An 18,694-nucleotide genomic window follows, 5' to 3' on the forward strand; every position below is an offset into this window, starting at 1 on the left:
TTAAATCTCACACATGCTGATGTTCAGAAAAAAAATCAAGTTTAATAAAAACAATAATTTGTAACAGTTCATTTTACAGTGTCCTCATTTGTAAGTCGCTGGGCAAAAGCGTCTGCTAAATAACTAAATGTAAATGTAAATGTAGTAAAATCAAGTACATTATGCATACTTAGAAGCAAGTAATCCTAAACCTAACCTAGAGTATATACATGTTGTTAATTAATATTGCTCAGTAACAGGGACACCTTAAAATAAAGTGTAACCTAATCCTTAAATAAATGCCTTATGTGATTTAATTGCATCTGTCGAATTGTGTGTGGGACATCACTTTTTTGCATCGATCAGCATGGTTTGGGAGCTGCCCAAAATTTCAGATATGAGTTCTGGTTTCTGTGGTCAGTCTGGTGCTACTTTACTTTAACTCGACAGCTAACAGATAAAGCCAAACTGACACACAAGAGACAACAATAGCATTGAACTGATGTAAAGAAGTACAGAAAACTACTTGATTTCATACCAACTCAAGCTACAGTATAGGATTTAAGCAGATTCAAACTGTAGCTTGGCATGTACTAAACTGCTTATTTGCGCATGAACTATGACCATCTAGTCATGCAGTCTATTCATGTAAACATACTGCAAAAAAGTACATACTTGTAAAACCTTATATTGTCTTCTGAAGCTGTTAAAATTACACTCACTGTTGTGTTAAGGAATAGCTCACCCAAAAACAAAATGCTTTTGTCATTTCATATGACTTTCTTTCGAACATGGAACACAACATTGATGTGAATTAATTCTGTTACAAATATCATGATACTGGTATCAGAATTTTCTTCAAAATACATAATCTCCATGTTTTAATGTTTGCTTAACACTTGTTAACATAATTGTTTGTATCTAAATGCATTTCTGTCATTCCTAAATCAAATTGATCACTTTTCATTTATAGGTCTCAAAATGAGGAAATCCCAATTCTCAGATGTCCACATTTAGCAGCTTAGCAAATAAATAAGTCATGACCAATCTTATGAATTGAACTACATAAATATAGAGCAGATTGCATGGCATATGGTTTTACAAGAATCTTTTGAATCCTTAAAAGATTTACAAAATAAACAAATGTTGGAGTTCCACTGCAAACAAAAAATAAATCAAGTAAGTTAATTAAAAAAACTACAGTATGCTGAGTATAACAAACTGTCTTGGAAAATAAGTAGTAATTCACCAACAGCAACAGATGGACACTTGGCAGCATAACACCCCAAAATACAGCTTCAGGAGACCTTACTAATATGAAACTGCACATTATGAGCTTCACAAACCTCAGGCTGAAAAACAACCAAATGTAAAGCTGTTTGAATAGTTTGCTCAAAAAATCTCGTTCATTGTTTTTGAAGCTTGTACTATGTATTCATGAAATACAAAAAATAATATTCTAAAACAAAATAGTTCCATAAACCAAACAAAAATTCCTTATGCATTATGGCCTTGGTAGCAAAGAAAGCTGGTTGGTTATATCTTGGGTTTGGTCTTTGTTTAGTAGGAACTTGGCCCAGGTTTGCCACCTTCTGCTTGGTTGTAGGAGCTGGCAGAGCTGCCAGACTGGTCCTGGTGGTCAATGGACTGGTAGGCATCTCTGTTTCGAGTTATCCTTGGAAAACCTGAAATTAAAAGATAAAAACTGTGAACCTTTGCATACTCAACAATAATTTCAGTTTGCATTATTAAAATGTATTGTTATAAAATACATCATAATTATACTTGTTTCAGAAATTGCATTCTAATTGAAAACGACTCAATAACATTCTCCAGCTGCATAAATGGAACATCTAATGGCAGTTTGTAGCTGTTTTACATTTTTGCAAATTGCATGAATTCATACACAATCTCATTCCTTCATTTTTGTATGTCCCATTGACGGTTAAGGGTTTAGGGGTGGGATTAATGGTGGACCTTCATATCTTCATGCTTTTTTCCCCAAAAATATTAATTTTAGTATGATTCACTTCATATGAATTCATACAAATTCATGTTTTTTCCATGAAATTGGGTTCAACATTCAGGCATGAGTTAATGTGAGTTAAACACACATCGCAAAACAACTTACAGTTGTTTTGTTCACACCATATCATTCCTGGACATCTGCAGCATATGTCATTTACACAGGTAGCACTGGAGCAATATGCTAGCCTAATCTTCTTTATTCAGCCTGAAGATTCCCTTATGATAGATTAACTGAAGAAATCCCATCGCACCTCAACAGAATACCATTGATGAGATGGTTTCACTGCATTGTGAGCGTATCAGGCACAGAGGTAAATGCTCTCAATTACATAATAGGCCTAATATCTCAGGCATGAGAAAGTGCTGTGTAAAAACGAAGCATCATTGAAGAAAAGGGATCAATTTGCTATTGCTTCCATTTAATAAAACAACTTGAGAAATCCAGTGTCAATAAATAATTTAAAATAACACAATTCTCTTATATTGCGCAATAAAAATCCAGGCAAATATTGACTGCTAAGACAGTGTAGCAAATCAGCACTTCTGTGACCATTCAGGCCGAAAATACAACATACAGCCAGAAAATAAAGCCTCTTGTTTCACATGGTTTGGTTCTTAATGTTCTTGGAATGTTTCAACACAGAGACCCTACACCCAGACTCACAACCAACCCAAAACATTATTTTCTCTTTAACACTTTATAATAATAATAACAATTACATTAACAAACAATATTATTGAACATAAATTAGATTTAAAAGGTGCACTCTGTTTATTTATTTTTTTATCCCATTAAAATGTTTTACATAGAAAAAACATAATAATAATAATAATAATAATAATAATAATAACAATAATATTTACTTTTGCGGGTGGATATATTGATAACATGACCAACCAAATACTACTTCCTTTTGCTTCTGCACTTTCCATTTCTGTCAATTAGTAAATCAAAGTAAATCCTACACCTTTTTTATTATAAGTCTTTTATACCTTTATTTTTATTTTAAGACGATGTGACAGGTTGCTGTAAAATAATAATAATTAAAAAAATTTACAGAACAATTTAACCACGAATTTGGAAATATAGTAAATATTTTATCCATCTGTTTTCCATACCACTTGTCCTACTGTATGTCGAGTTGTGGGGGTGCGTGGAGCCTAGTGTCCCAGGCCATAGGCAGGGAAATAACCTGGATGCATGGCTAGTAAATATTTAATATTATATTAATCCATTATGTAAGGGATAATGCATGGCTAGCTGTGATTTGTGAAAACGATTTTAATGCACAACGTGGAGGCCAAGAACCACCCGACGCGAGCCGTACATTATCCAACTTACCATGGTAATTTCTACAAACAATGAAGTTGTTGTGTGTTTAGTTACTTAGTTACAGCGATTTTACCTCCTCATTGCTGAGGAATATAATGTAGTGATCCAGTATCTAAACTATTTTATTAAAGTCGCTGGGCAGTGTTGACAAGAAGTTTCTGTGCTCCTGAATGTTTCTCTGTGTGCACAGTGCGATCTCTGATCTCTCTCTCTCTCTCTCTCTCTCTCTCTAAATTCTGTAAATTTCTGCGTATTAAAATTTTGACAGAGACTTCTTACAGAATTGATGATTCTTCTGAAACCTCATGTAATCGAACACACACACACACACACACACACACAGAGTACACAAATGTAATGAACATCAAGCAAAAGGAAATGCACAAATAACACACACAAAAAAAACACTAACACAAGACATTAAAATGCAGGAAATAATATGATGTGCTAAAAAACATAAATACCAAGACATAATGTGAAGAAGTGCAAGAAAATAAGTCAACATTAAATACACCACGGCAGCTCAGAGAAGACAACTTCCTATTTTAGAGAAAGATGAACAGGACTGCAGGAGGAAAAGGAGGGAAGGTTCAGTAGCGACGGCTGAGCAGTGTGCTATCAGCACTGTCTGTGGTGCAGCGACTATCCACGGATGTTTCCAAGTCTGAGAGACAGATACAGAAGACAACGAGACAGCAAGCAGGGCAGTGAATGAAGACAGGCAGTCAAGACAGAGCATGAAGGACAGGAACAAACACAATGATGATAGATGAATAATAAACACACAAAACAGGCCTGAATTTAGTGAAATGTGTCTTGAGTAGAATAACATTACTGGTTACAGTAAAACAATCATGTAAACCCCAATGGATTTTGTATCCTGAAAACTAGAATTTATGCAATAATCACGATTGACTTTACACTGTTCTGTTTATTGCAGTGTTTCTCAACTGGTGGGTCGCAACCCAAAAGTGGGTCGCGGAGTGTACAGTCAAAGAAACAACATCAACAACAAAAAACGTAATTCTAAATGTTTTTCTGATACGAAACTTTTATTTTGAAAAAAAAAAAAAAAAAGCTGTTGACACTTATTTTGCAGTTTAAGTAAAGACTGCCTGAGAAAACGTGTTCTCCTGATTCAGTATCTGCGGTCAGGCTTAATGTCAGCCTCATTTTTCTATCGTTATTTTTGTAACTTATGAAATAAAAAGTCTCTCACCTCAGAAAAATGAACTATCCTGTCCTGTCAGACGTTATACTGTGCTTGTAGCACGCACTCTTCAATTGCACACGCAAATGCGGCGGTGCACGCTGTATATCATTTCCCTAAAGCTCAAAAGAGAGCACGCAACTTGTGAAATAAAAGTAAAGTACCAATAAAACTGGTACTTCGTGTGTTAGCTGGGAAGGATTTGCATGAAGGTATGATATATTTTTAAACACAAATTTTTTATATATTATATATATATATAATAAAGTGGGTCGTGGCTTGATGACCATGGGAAAATCAGTTGAGAAGCACTGGTTTAATGTACAGTACGGATACTTACCAACAAAATGAATGTATATGAACTGATTTGTGCTGAAATTATTTGATCATATTAGTGCGAAGTGAATCAATGAAAGAAACAGTGGAGCAGCGAGGTTTTAACACCAGGCTCCAGTGAACTCACAATGGCACAGCTCTCGCATACTTCACTTTCCCCCCAACGCCTCAATTTGCTGGTGTGCGTCACACTTGAGGATCAACGCCCCTCGTTGGCTGCGAGCGGCTTGATTTCCTTCGGCGCATCTGAGGAGGAAGCCACCTTGAATGACTCCATGTCATCAATGGCTTCGGATGCTGAAGAGTGGGCGTGTTCCAGCTAAGAGCCCGAAACCCCGCCTCTGATGCAGACAACATGGGCCAGTGAGATGATCTGCGTTCTTCAGGACTACCTCAGACCTAGCAAACAGAGCTTATTCAGCAGCTGGCCAGGTTGTCTCACACGATGGTGTTGCTTCAAGTGTTCCAGGCCAAACTTCTCCACACCATGAGTTCCACCGCACCAGCCAGAGTTCTGAGAGCAGTTCATATGCCAGGCAGAATGAACCAGGGGGCAGACATGCTTTCCAGGGACAAGGTAGCTCCAGGAGAATGGAGACTACATCCCCAAACGGTTCAAATTATTTGGTCTGTCTTCGGGAGGGCACAGGTGAACTTCTTCGCCTCAGAAGACAATTTTCACTGACCAATCTACTTTTCGAGACAGCAAGATGCCCTGACCCATGATTGGTACAGCGCTCACCTGTACGCCTTAACCCCGATTGCCCTGCTTCCTCATGCCATCAGACGGGTGAGGGAAGTCAGATGATTCGGGTCAGTTAATTCAGCTGCTATCGGCAGCCACTTGGGCGATACCACTGAGGGAAGACCTTCTCTCGCAAGTGAAGGGCATGATTTGGCATCTTTTTTTATCTTTTTTTGGCAGAGCTGTGGAACCTTCATGTTTTGCCCCTCGAAGGGAGTCTTTGCAGCTCCCCGCGAGTGTAACTAATACCATTTTGGAGGCTAGAGCTCCTTCTAGAAGATGTCTTTATGCCCTTAAATGCTCAGTCTTCTCTGACTGGTGTGCAGCACGGAACGAGGACGTGTCCCACATGTTAACCTTTCTACAAAAGCTGCTGAATAAGGGGTGCACCTCTTCCACACTCAAAGTGACAGCCATCTTGGCAAATCATTCAAACCGTGGCTGACCAATCAGTCAGAATTAGACTAATGACTTAGTCGTTAAGTTTCTGAGGGGAGCTCAGAGACTGAATCCTCCTCGTCCTCATACTGTGCCAACTTGGGACTTGTCTATAGTCATCAGGGCCCTATGGCGCCCTTGCTTTGAGCTGCTCCAATTAGCTGACTTATGGCCCCTGTCACTTAAGACCGCCCTCCTTTTGGCTCTAGCATCGGTCAAGCAAGTGGGTGACCTGCAAGCACTGTCAGTCAGTGCTTTCTGTCTTGAGTTTGGGCCAAACGACTGTAGAGTCGTCCTCAAACCGAGACAAGCAGAGACAGGATAGTGGATGCTATAGCCATGACTTACGCTTCAGAAGGCTTGCAGTGCCCTATGGGGGTGAGGGCCCACTCCTCCAGAGGAATGGCCTCCTCCTGGGCTTGGTCCAACGGGATTTGGTGATATTTGTGCAGCCACCAGCTGGTTGTCGCTGTCAACCTTTACCAGGTTTTATAACTTGGACGTCCCTGCCATGCAGGCACAGATTTTATCCACTTAATTATATCTAATCCCCTTATAAGTGGAGAGGGCTATGTTATGTAGTCCTCAGCCTAAACGGCTTGGGTCTCATTATTGACTCATGCTTACAGGAGCCCTCAGTAAGAGTGCTCCAGGGCTGGGCTCGCAGAGCGGCTTCGTTGTGCACTTGCTAATAGCACAGCACCATTGGACACATTCCCCATAAGCGTGTCAATGCAACGGGAGAGATCGTTCAAAATGGAATGCTCTGGTTACTAACGTAACCTCAGTTCGCTGACATAAGGGAATGAGCATTGCGTAGGCTGTTGTGTTATATAAGGCTGCATGCGAATCAATGGCTGTCGCTTCAGTCGAAAGATTCTGACAAAATGGCGCTCAGAGCTTAATGAAAATCTTAATGATTTTTATAAAGTAAACATAGAATATGTTAATAAGAATACATAAACATGGAATCAAATAACTAAACAATATTTTAAGATGAACACTTACTGGACTGAAGCAACTTAAGTTTAATTATCCATACATAATTTTTTCGAAAAAATTATATTAAAATGTATTCAATATGATGCATCAAACTTTTGAGGAACATTTATTTGTCAATCTGTCATTCATCATTGTACTTGCATTAAATGTTTTGCCCCACACAAAAAAAAATACAGGGTTTTGATCATAAAACTAAATTTCATTGTACCACGCAGGGGTGGACTTAACCAATAAGCGAGGTAACCGGGGAATTAGGGGGCCCCATCTGATACTGGCGAAACATATTTGGCAAACGCTCCACTGTGTATTTGTGTTCTGGAGAGCAAGTTTTTGTCAAGTGCCGAGTTCTGCAAGCTCGCGAATCCTCTCATTAATTTCAAAATGACTCACTTGTGTGCTTTTATGCGCACCGGCGCAAACTGTTGCGCACTCATACAAATGCATGAATGCGATGACTGGAGATTTTCACTTAATAATAGATTACATTTTCGATTCGTTTCTTGGCAAACCCTAACGTATGCCATAAGAACATTGGAATATGGAATGAGTTGCATGGGATAATTTTATTTGAATCCTTTTTGTAAAAAGATTGAAGAAGGTTACAATTCATTAAATGGACAAGTGCAAGCTTTTTTAAGATAATGTCTTCTTTTGTGATCTGACAAAAAATAAGCCTAGTATGGCTTTAAAACACCATCAGGTTGACTAATTGTTTACTTAAGTTGTGAAGAGGTAAATAAACTATAAACTATGACAGAGAGAGAGAGAGAGAGAGAGAGAGAGAGAGTGAGCAAAATAAGGGTTAGATGTAAAAGATGACAAAGTTATTGTGTTGGGGCCCCATACCTGAAATTTGCTTAGGTGCCCCAAATCACTAAGTCCGACCCTGCTAATAAGACATATTATTTGGAGATATAGGGCCCTATTTCAATGATCTAAGCGCAAGGTCTAAAGCGCACGGCGTAGGTGCACTTAGGGCGTGTCCGAATCCACTTTTGCTAGTTTAACGACGGGAAAAACGGTCTGCGCGCCAGGCGCATGGTCTAAAAGGGTTGTCCCTATTCTATTGATGAGTAATGGGTGTGTTTTGTGCATAACGTGCAATAAACCAATCAGAGTCTCATCTCCCATTCCCTTCAAGAGCCAGTTGCGCTCGCGCCATGGCGAATTTGCTATTTACACGGCGGAATTTGCAAGCGCAAAGACAGAAATCGTCTCCAGAGAGGAAACGGATCTAAATGCATGCAATGACAATTCATTAGCCTATGACATGCAGGCATTTTTATATTTATGTAGCCTACACAATAATAATCTTTTAAAAATGACTCACTTGTGTGCTTTTATGCGCACCGGCGCAAACTGTTGCGCACTCATACAAATGCATGAATGCGATGACTGGAGATTTTCACTTAATAATAGATTACATTTTCGATTCGTTTCTTGGCAAACCCTAACGTATGCCATAAGAACATTGGAATATGGAATGAGTTGCATGGGATAATTTTATTTGAATCCTTTTTGTAAAAAGATTGAAGAAGGTTACAATTCATTAAATGGACAAGTGCAAGCTTTTTTAAGATAATGTCTTCTTTTGTGATCTGACAAAAAATAAGCCTAGTATGGCTTTAAAACACCATCAGGTTGACTAATTGTTTACTTAAGTTGTGAAGAGGTAAATAAACTATAAACTATGACAGAGAGAGAGAGAGAGAGAGAGAGAGAGAGAGTGAGCAAAATAAGGGTTAGATGTAAAAGATGACAAAGTTATTGTGTTGGGGCCCCATACCTGAAATTTGCTTAGGTGCCCCAAATCACTAAGTCCGACCCTGCTAATAAGACATATTATTTGGAGATATAGGGCCCTATTTCAATGATCTAAGCGCAAGGTCTAAAGCGCACGGCGTAGGTGCACTTAGGGCGTGTCCGAATCCACTTTTGCTAGTTTAATGACGGGAAAAATGGTCGGCGCCCGGCGCATGGTCTAAAAGGGTTGTACCTATTCTATTCATGAGTAATGGGTGTCTTTTGGGCATAATGTGCATGATGCTCACGCCATGGCGTATTCGCTATTTACACAGCGGAATTTGCAAGTGCAAAGAGTGTCTCCAGAGAGGAAACAGAGCTGCTTGTGCGTGAGAAAATAGGTAGCCTAATTTTGATGCATGCAATGACTATCCATTATGACATGTAGGCATTTTTATATTTATGTAGCCTACACAATAATAATCTTTTACATTTTAATCCTTTAATTTTTAAAAATGTTTGTGTGCTGCTGCACATACCTGTGTGTGTAATAAGCAAAGTGTACACGCGTTGTTCACCCGCCTATAGGCGCATATTACTAACGCTCTTTAAATTAAATTAAATAATAAAATATTGCGCCAGACTTTAGACAAGATTTTTGTTGGTCAATGGCGCAGTCTATTTCAGTTGCCTCAAAATAGCAACGCGCCAGTAATGCACCTGAACACACCTCGTTTTCAGACCAGCATGCCCATGGGCACACAAATGAGCACAAATGCATTTGCTATTTAAACAACGTGGCGCAGGATGTGAAAATGACAACTGCCTCGGGCTGAAACTAGCAAAAACCACATGCGTCGTGCCTAGCGCCGCATTGCGCCAGCTGCATGATAGGGCCCATAGAGTGACAACTGATATTTATATGTATTTTGTGTAAATAGTCTGCTATCATGTTATAAAGATCTCATTGATTTACAATGCAAACCATTTGAATTTCATCTTACTTTTTGACCAGATAAATATCAGCAACTGATATTTACGTCAAATTTCATATTTTTGCTCAGTTGAATAAAACTGAGGTGTCCATGTTTTTTATCATACTGTAATCATACAAGTGGTCTATGATACTCAACAAAAAAAAAAACATGTAATTTTTGTGCAACATATGCTCCATATGATCCTTTTAGGCCCAAGCCCTTTTTTTCAGACTGCAGAGATCAGTCAAGCTGTCTGTCTCTTGTCTTTTCTGTGGGCCGCTCTTTCAGGCATCTGCCTTTTGACCAGCCCTAAAACTCAATTAAACGCTCCTCTTTTTACTCATTTTGCTTGCCATTTTGAGTGAAATACTCTGCTTGTGCTCCACAATCAGTGAGCTAGGAATTATAGTGCCTAAAATAGACTCAATAATGCTTTAAACAAACCAAAGCAAACAATGCTGGCATTTTAACCTCACAGAAAGACTTTCACATGCATCAGAAAGCACTCTGAACCAAAATTAATCAGTCACTTTCTTCTATTCTTTCTCCCCCGGGCCTTCGGTCACCCACTTACCGAAGTTGACGTTGTATTCGCCACCCCGCTCACGGTACATCTGGTAGACAAAGATGCAGGAAACAGGTTTGAGCAGCAGGCTCAGGATGGCCATGCCCCCACAAAAGCGGAACAAGCCCAGGTTTCTCTCATAATGGCTTCTAACCTCCGCATAGTACAGCCCAAAATGAACAATGTCAGTCAGGATGGTCACTGCCAACCCAATCAAGAACTGAATGAAGGAGAGAAGAGATCAAATATTAGTATGGCAAATATACTATGTACAAGAACATAAGAAGGTCAAAAAATAATCTCAGCATGCTCATAGGCCATCTCGTAAACTCGAATCTGATTGGCTGGCTTTAGACAACTTTCGGGGAGGAGGACACAGATTTTTTGTATCAGGAAGAACACTAATTCAAATTAATTCAAACTAAGTTACAAGTATAATAAAATTTTATGCATTACACATTATACACATTACACAATCTATTTCAGATAAACTCACCCCTAAATGGCACACAAAAACCAAACAAACTGTAATTTCTTGCTTTACACGTCAGTCAGATGCTCTTTTCCTGTCTAAGAGGGTGGTTTATCCCGACAGTTAACTGTAATGTGGACCAGACCTTATAGTCAAAATTCTGGCTATGCAAGACTCAAGCTGTGGATTTCCCATCTGTCATCAATATTGAATAAAATGTTTGTCTTTAAGCCTTCATGACCTAAAAATCATGTTCTTCTTGGATGGAAAAAAAGTCACACCTACCATTAATACAGCATCTATGGAGTCTCTCTGTGCAATGGCCCACACTCCCACTGCAAGGGCACTCACGTTCCCCAACACGTAAGAAGTAGGAAGCCAGGTGATCGAACATGCCCTGCATACAAACATGGATTAAAACCTTTTAAGACTAATATTTTAATTAGGGCTGTCAATATAACTCAGTTTGCTAAAATAAATAAAACAATAAAGTGATTTTTAAAAAAATAGAGCAAATGAAAACTTCATTGTCCTCTGATCCATACATACATTTTATAATAAGCCATTTTTCTACTGTCGGAGCATTCAAGCTTCAAGTACCACCTAAATTCAAAGCATATTTCCGTGACCTGTGCAGCCAGCATAGCTCCAGCTGCTACTACAGACAATGTACCACACTAACTGAGAGAAGAGATCAATTCAAATTAATTCAAATTAATCTGTTACATAATTTATTAATACAATACAATATGAAAATGGCTTCAAATGTTATAAATACACACACATTTAGAGGCTTGAATTTTTTAGTCTGGAGAAGAAATATATTTCCATTTCTGTTGCACTAAAAACTGGATAATAAAGTTTTACTAATGGTGAAATTCCTCAGGTTAGTGTGGGAAAACAGAAACGAGAAAGGCAAATGCACCAGAACTCTCACCAGATTGTCAGTAACCAGTGAGCCAACACGATGGCCTGCAGAACACACACACACACACACACACACACACACACACACACAGTGCAGCTCATGAGTAAATGTACAAATCTGTTCCCTAGACATAGGCCGTGGCTCAAACCCAGTAAACATTCAGTCATGGGCCTTTTTGGGCTTACATGCCCAAAATGTTGCTGCACCTATGATCTGGGGCATCTCTAAAGTTCACAGTGCCCAGAACAAATACAAATACCTTTAATAAATGCAATGGGTTTCTAAAATGATGAGGATATGAACCCATACAAAAGAACGATTCTGTCCAAAATGAATAAAATAAATATATTTACAGCACTACTATATCCATTCAGAATCTTACTGGTTCCTGGTTATAATAATAAGCAAAACTGAGGAAATAATGTAACAAAACTGACCAAAAGTTGCTTTAATGGATAATAGGTAGATAGATAATAGGTAATAGATAATTAAGTTACTGCTAAATTATTTAACAAATTTAATGTTTCCTGTATCATAAAAAGTGTAGAAATATTTTAAATAAAACAAGCTTTTTCTTTTGATCTTTAAGGTTTTGATGGATCATCTAGCAAAGGATATTTTTTTATATCAATGTACTCACTGTACAACACACATACTGAATGAAACATAATGAGACATAAATACATTACCTTGAGATTTATTGCTGGTATTTCCATAGTTTCACTGCCCCTTTATGATTTTGTGTCCCTCTGTAGTTTTCAGTATTTCACAAAGGAAGCCTCAAACACTTTCATTGTAACTGTGTGTAACAGAAGTTTGCTCAGCTCTCTGAAGTGACTGCAAACATAAACCATGTGACACCAGCATGACCAGAGCCATGTGACTACACCTCCCACAACTCATTACTCCATCTGAACATATTTTATTTTTTATTTATTTTTATTTAGTCATTTAGCAGACGCTTTTATCCAAAGAGACTTACAAATGAGGACAACAGAAACTATATATATACACACACATTTATAAATTCAATATATATATTATTTCATTTCCATTTAGTTTGTTGAAGTATTAAAATAACTCAAATTAAATTAAAATAAAACTTAATAAAAGACCTATACAGACATAATAAATTCAGACATAATTTAACTAAAATTAAAATAAATAACAAATACAAATAATACAAATCAAACGACAGTAGTTTATCAGTAATCCTAAAAAATAACACTGCCAAACTTACATGATAAAAAACAACAACTTACTTACACATAGTGAGAAATGGTTATAAAAACTGAAACAGAAGTGAAACAAGTAATAGGAAAGAGGATAAATAAAAAGCGATACTTATTGACTTAACATATGAGAGCATAATAATTTTCTAGATTCACCCCGGTACATATTTACAATAACATCTTGTTTTCTGAAAGTTATAGGAGAGATCAATAGGGTTCATGATCCATAGGGTTTTTTGTTTTTGTTTTTTTACTTTTCCTTTTTGTCTTCTGTCATTGTGCATGTTGTTTGGCTCTAGAAAAATATCAATGCATCTAAACAGAGTTTGACAAGTTATTCTTCAGCTCCCATCGTTTTGTGGCTCATGTTATTTTAATACGCAGTCCTTTAAAGACTTGTCATAGCGGAAACAACCTAAATAAATTGCACATACCTCTTGGCTCATTCATAACTAAATAAAACATAGCCTGTGCTCATAAATGATTTGTTAAATGCTCCTACACAGACACACATGCTTATGGACATGAAATTACTAAATTCAACAAAACTGAATTTGATAGATGCTGCTGGTCCAATTAGCCAGCTGTGATCCATGATTTTAATAACACCTGGGAAAGTTCTTTGGAAGCATATGTCACTAAGTCTGACGAATAGCTCAGATCTGAGCTAGAGGAACCAAAACCTACTTTGGAAGGTTTTCACATGTCATATGGGAAATCAGTTACTTTGTTGTTTGAGAGTCTGGCAAAAAGGTTCATCTTCCTGTTTGACCTCTGATATATATTAGGCTTGTCTTCACAAATGATAGTGTTATGATGCACATAAGAGGTAGTTTTGTGTGTGTGTATGTGTGTGTGTGTGTGTGTGTGTGTGTGTGTGTGTAGGCCTACCTGTTTTTCTATTCTGGTGGGGACTTAAACCTGAATACACACAGACTCATGGGGACTTGTGTCATGGTGGGGACTCAAATTGAGGTCCCCACAGGTAAACAAGCTAATAAATCACACAGTATGAAGTTTTTTGAAAATCTAAAAATGCAGAAAGTTAGGTTTAGGTGTAGGGTTGGTGTAGGGCAATAGAATATATGGTCTGTACAGTAGAAAAAACATTACGCCTATGGAGAGTCCCCACAAGGATAGCAAACCAGACGTGTGTGTGTGTGTGTGTGTGTGTGTGTGTGTGTGTGTGTGTGTGTTTCACTATTAAGCCACACTAGACTTTGAGCGTGCAACATTTCTGTGGATACTGGTTTGTAGTACATCTAAAATGTAAAAATATGCTGCAAAACGCTGCAAACCTGCAGATTTAAAGTTTTCGCTCTTTTATTTCTGGCTAGAGGTCACACGTGATATATCGATCTTCTGTTGGTCAGACATCTTCACTTTTGCAAATTTGAAGGTCAGAGTTCAACAAACGTATACTTCAGATTGCACCAAAATTCACATGAACTTGCATTTCCTATTTCCATTTCCTAGATAATGTAGAAATAGACGAGCCAATGGAACGAAAAGTGTAGAGTGTCTGCACCTTTACTCTTGTTCATTCTTAGAGTTTGAACAAACTCCTAATTTGAGTTAATTTGAGCATTTGTATGTCACTAATTCCAACATGTTGCTGCTATGGTCATGAAGGATACCTCAAAAACGTGGCTTATTGCTATTAATTTTCACTCACTTAGCAATGTCCTGGCAACCATGAAGAACACTATAAAATCATGGCATATAGGCATATACACCACTCAAATCTTCTACAGAATATGTTGAAAACATACAATCTGCACAAGCCTGTACTGATACGCATGATGTTAAAAAACAGGAGGAATCTTCCTGATGTGTTACAAAACATACTGCTACCACACAACACAATAAAATGTCCTGTGTTGCTTAAATCACAGATTTCTTACGGTGAATATCAGCTACTGAATGTACATCTACTGCATTTCAACAGCAGTGCATAAGGAAACATCTCTTTCGCTGTCCCTCACTCTTATCCCATGCTTTATTGACTGTTTTATAGTCAATGCAGCTCCTGGGGTGACAGTGTTGTGCAGTGAGTGTCCAATCGGGATGTGTGTGAATGTGATATATCATTTCTGTGGCCTCACTCCCAGACCAGCCAAGCCCAGCATGAGACTGCATCAAAAATACATCAGCCCGATCTTCTTAAAAGCACAAGAGTGTGATGCTTTTTTTTTTCAAAACTGAATTACAGTCGGTATAGGAGGAAGGTAACATGTATTTAGATTTTTATCTTTGTTGCAGCTGCTAATTTTAAACAGTTCTGTAGAGGACCCTGCTTGACCCGTATGTCTATAATTTGAGCCTTTTATGACAACCAGTTAGTTCAGGTTGTAAAATGTCAATGGTGCAACTCCTCAAAAATGTAATTTATTAATTATTTTTTTAAACAAACCTTTATCCTATTAAACTGGGTATCCTAGCTTTCGCCAGTAGGAAAAATATATTGCTAACCTGGATCAATAACCATCTCTCAAAGGTTAGATTATTAGAGGAATTATTCATTTAGAACTTCTAATATGTGTTGGTTATGTGCTTTTCAATTCAAGATGTCTGGATTTTAAAATAATATTTTGAGGTATGATACATCATACCTGTCATTGATATTTCAGTTTTTCTTTTTTAATAAATCTGCAAAAATGTCAACAATTCTGTGTTTTTCGGTCAATATGGGGTGCTGTGTGTACATTAATGAGGAAAAAAATTAACTTAAATGATTTTAGCAAATGGCTGCAATATAACAAAGAGTGGAAAATGTAAGGGGGTCTGAATACTTTCCGTACCCACTGTATATACTTTTAAATTGATGATTGAACAACATTTGATATTTAAAGTCATCATATTTAAACTTTTCTTTAAAAACCAGGTGAAACCAACATGAAAACCATTTTCACATTTTCAGTTTTCTTTTTTAATTTCAATACATATATACATTTCAAAGCCAATTTAAACTACATTTTAAGAAGATTTTTTCTTTATTGTAGACTATTATTTATTATTGACCCACATGCAGTTCTGGTGTTAAGCTTGCATTGTGCTTGTGGAGTCACCTGGGGGCCCTGTTGTTCAGCTCACACTGTACTCTCTGAGGGTCCCTCATTTAAAAGTTGCAGAGGGCCCAGTGGTTATCTCATATACACGAGTGGCCTGGAGATTTCAATGATCAGCTCGGACTGTATGCAACTCAGACCCCAGTGTTAAGTTTTCTTTTGCAGTCTGGAGCCATGCAGCCTGAGGCTTTAAAAGGCCCCTGGCATTTAAAGGCCTTGTGTGGCATTAACCCACTAGCCTTGTCCATTGACTAGCACTAATGTGCAAAAATTTATTTGGACTCTACCTCGCAAATATTGATATGGGGTGATAAATTGAAGGTGAAAAACAAGAAACAGTGATACTCAGGAAGCAAGTGTGACACAGAATACACAAAGATAATGGGAAGATAAATAAACAGCAAGGAAGTCAGAAGGACACAAAGACAGAGAAAGCAAGGTCACCTGCTCTGCAGAGAGCCTTCCAGTCCCTGGACAGAGACGATGCCACAGACTATTAGTCAGTTTAGAGGACACATCCATGCATTATAGAGCTCTCTGAGGAAGTTTTTTTCAGAGGCATCATACACTGCCTGAGGTTCTAGATTCAATGGCAAGTCTAGGCTTTACCGCCAGTGTTCACCTTTTTGTGTAATTTTGCTAATAAAATTATCTTTAATACCTACAGATAATGCCTTTTTTGATTAATATCTAAATTCCTGTAGTTTAGATCAATCATGCAATAAAGTTCAAACTAATTATTTTGCAAACCATATTGCAGCACAATTCAAAAAACATAATCAAAAGTAATAAATACATATCTTCTGTATCTTCTCCTGTCTATAATTTGTTTCATTATCATGTTTCATAATTCACTGATGCGTTATATGAGAATGGTTTGATGTTTCAACTTGGAAAAAGCATCCTCCAGCATGGTCTGAGGATGATTTCACCTAAATCTATAAGAGAAGTTTGAAAAAGTATGTAGCTACACAAGGAATCTAATGCAGTTATGGTTGGAATCCTTTGTCAACTTCTCATGTACTCTCAGGGTATGATGCTGATACATTCGTCACAATACGTCAATGCATTGATGAAAATTATGACACAATATAGCTGACCTAAGAGCATGATTTTTTTTTTATTAATTTTTTTTGCCTAACCAGTTAATCACAAACCCCATCCCACAGTTATTTTATTGTTCAACTCAATTGAGCCGTCACCTGTTCAGACTTGTTTCATTGTTGTGTATGCGTTTAACACTGTGAATTACATGACCAATAAAACTATTAGAATCGACTGTAAGGCGGGATTGCATATTTTGTTGGTTTGGGGAAAATATCACATCTAGTCAAGAAAAAAAAAATAGCTTATATTATATCCAGTCAATCATTGTTGCATTGTGGGAGACAGTACTAAGCACAGTCATGTACACTACACATATTAGCTAGTAAGTAGCAAGTCATCAGAGTAACCCCATGCATTTAGATCATGAACCTTCAGTAGCAGTGCATGGTAACATGAAGTGTACTACTTCAAATGTAACTGTTGTCTTTCCTAATCACACAGTTTTGAAAGGTTGTAGGGAAACTTGATATTTTTGTGACCTAAATATTTGCAATAATATATCAGAGTGTGCTATTGTCTCAGAGCGTCTGTAATGGAGAAAAAAACTGTTAGGATCCTAGTGTCCTTTAGTTAAGTTTATTTCTGGTATACCAGTTAAAAATAATCGACAATTTATCGAGCGTGAGAAATTTCAAGTTGAAAACAAGGTGAAAGAAAAGACTTTACAAAGACTAAAGCATTTCAGCTCCACTAACATAAAAGTCTAATAAACAGTTAAATCAAGACAGTGATGGGACGCAGAGGAGTGTCAGAACATAAAGAAGCTCAGTGATTTAAACTGACAAGTCATCCATCTCTCCCTCAATCTCCTCTGTCCATCTCTATCCCTCTAACCATACAGGTAACAATCACTCATTCATCCATCCATCTTTCTGTCAGAGCGCACAGTCGTTAAAGAAGAGCACATTGATACATCTCTCAATAAAAGAAGCGGTTTGGTACTTGAATAAATAAAGCATATATTACAAATAAACCAAACAAATGATTATCCATTAATACAGGAGTTTTTCACAGTAGTACATCAATAAATCAGTATAAAAAGCCTTCCATTCAGACACAAATGATTCTGTACAAACTTATATGTAAGTTTTGACAAACAGCAGAGTTGGGCAAAATTCATAATTTAAGAATCGGCTTACTTTAAATTCATAAGTGTGAATTCTCATATTCAATTGGCCACAGTCAGATTGTTGAATTGGAATTTGAATAACAGAAAGAGGAATTGACCGAATTGTAATTCAAAAAATTAATAGTTGCATCATCAATTTAATCACTATTATTGTATAACTGTGCCTATTTAATCCCTGATATGCACAAATCATTTTTCTTTGAACAGACATATTTCTACAAACTAAATACATTTTCACTTCCAACCAAGGTTCATTGGAAATAAATACATGCCTGAGAAAATTAAATAACTTACTGTACCACTTACAATTAAACCTAACCAACAGTGTTAACCAAAGCAAATGTGAGATAAAAATGCATTAGCTGAAGAAACAATGGGATTTTCTACAAATCTTTGATCTCT

The 18,694-nt window shown here is 37.3% G+C and overlaps 1 protein-coding gene across 1 annotated transcript; it reads right to left on the reverse strand.

Annotated features, from left to right (window-relative positions):
- Positions 1–86: 86 nt before the first annotated feature.
- Positions 87–12,595, reverse strand: agtrap (angiotensin II receptor-associated protein). The gene is made up of 5 exons (XM_016241474.1): positions 12,446–12,595; positions 11,766–11,800; positions 11,114–11,225; positions 10,366–10,576; positions 87–1,664 (listed from the first exon to the last, which is right to left on the reverse strand). Exons 1-5 carry the CDS (start codon positions 12,470–12,472, stop codon positions 1,540–1,542), a joined length of 510 nt encoding a protein of 169 aa, XP_016096960.1. The 5' UTR covers positions 12,473–12,595; the 3' UTR covers positions 87–1,539.
- Positions 12,596–18,694: the final 6,099 nt, after the last annotated feature.

The sequence above is a fragment of the Sinocyclocheilus grahami genome, unplaced genomic scaffold (assembly GCF_001515645.1).
Source record: "Sinocyclocheilus grahami isolate Dianchi unplaced genomic scaffold, SAMN03320097.WGS_v1.1 scaffold623.1, whole genome shotgun sequence".
Taxonomy (NCBI): domain Eukaryota; kingdom Metazoa; phylum Chordata; class Actinopteri; order Cypriniformes; family Cyprinidae; genus Sinocyclocheilus; species Sinocyclocheilus grahami.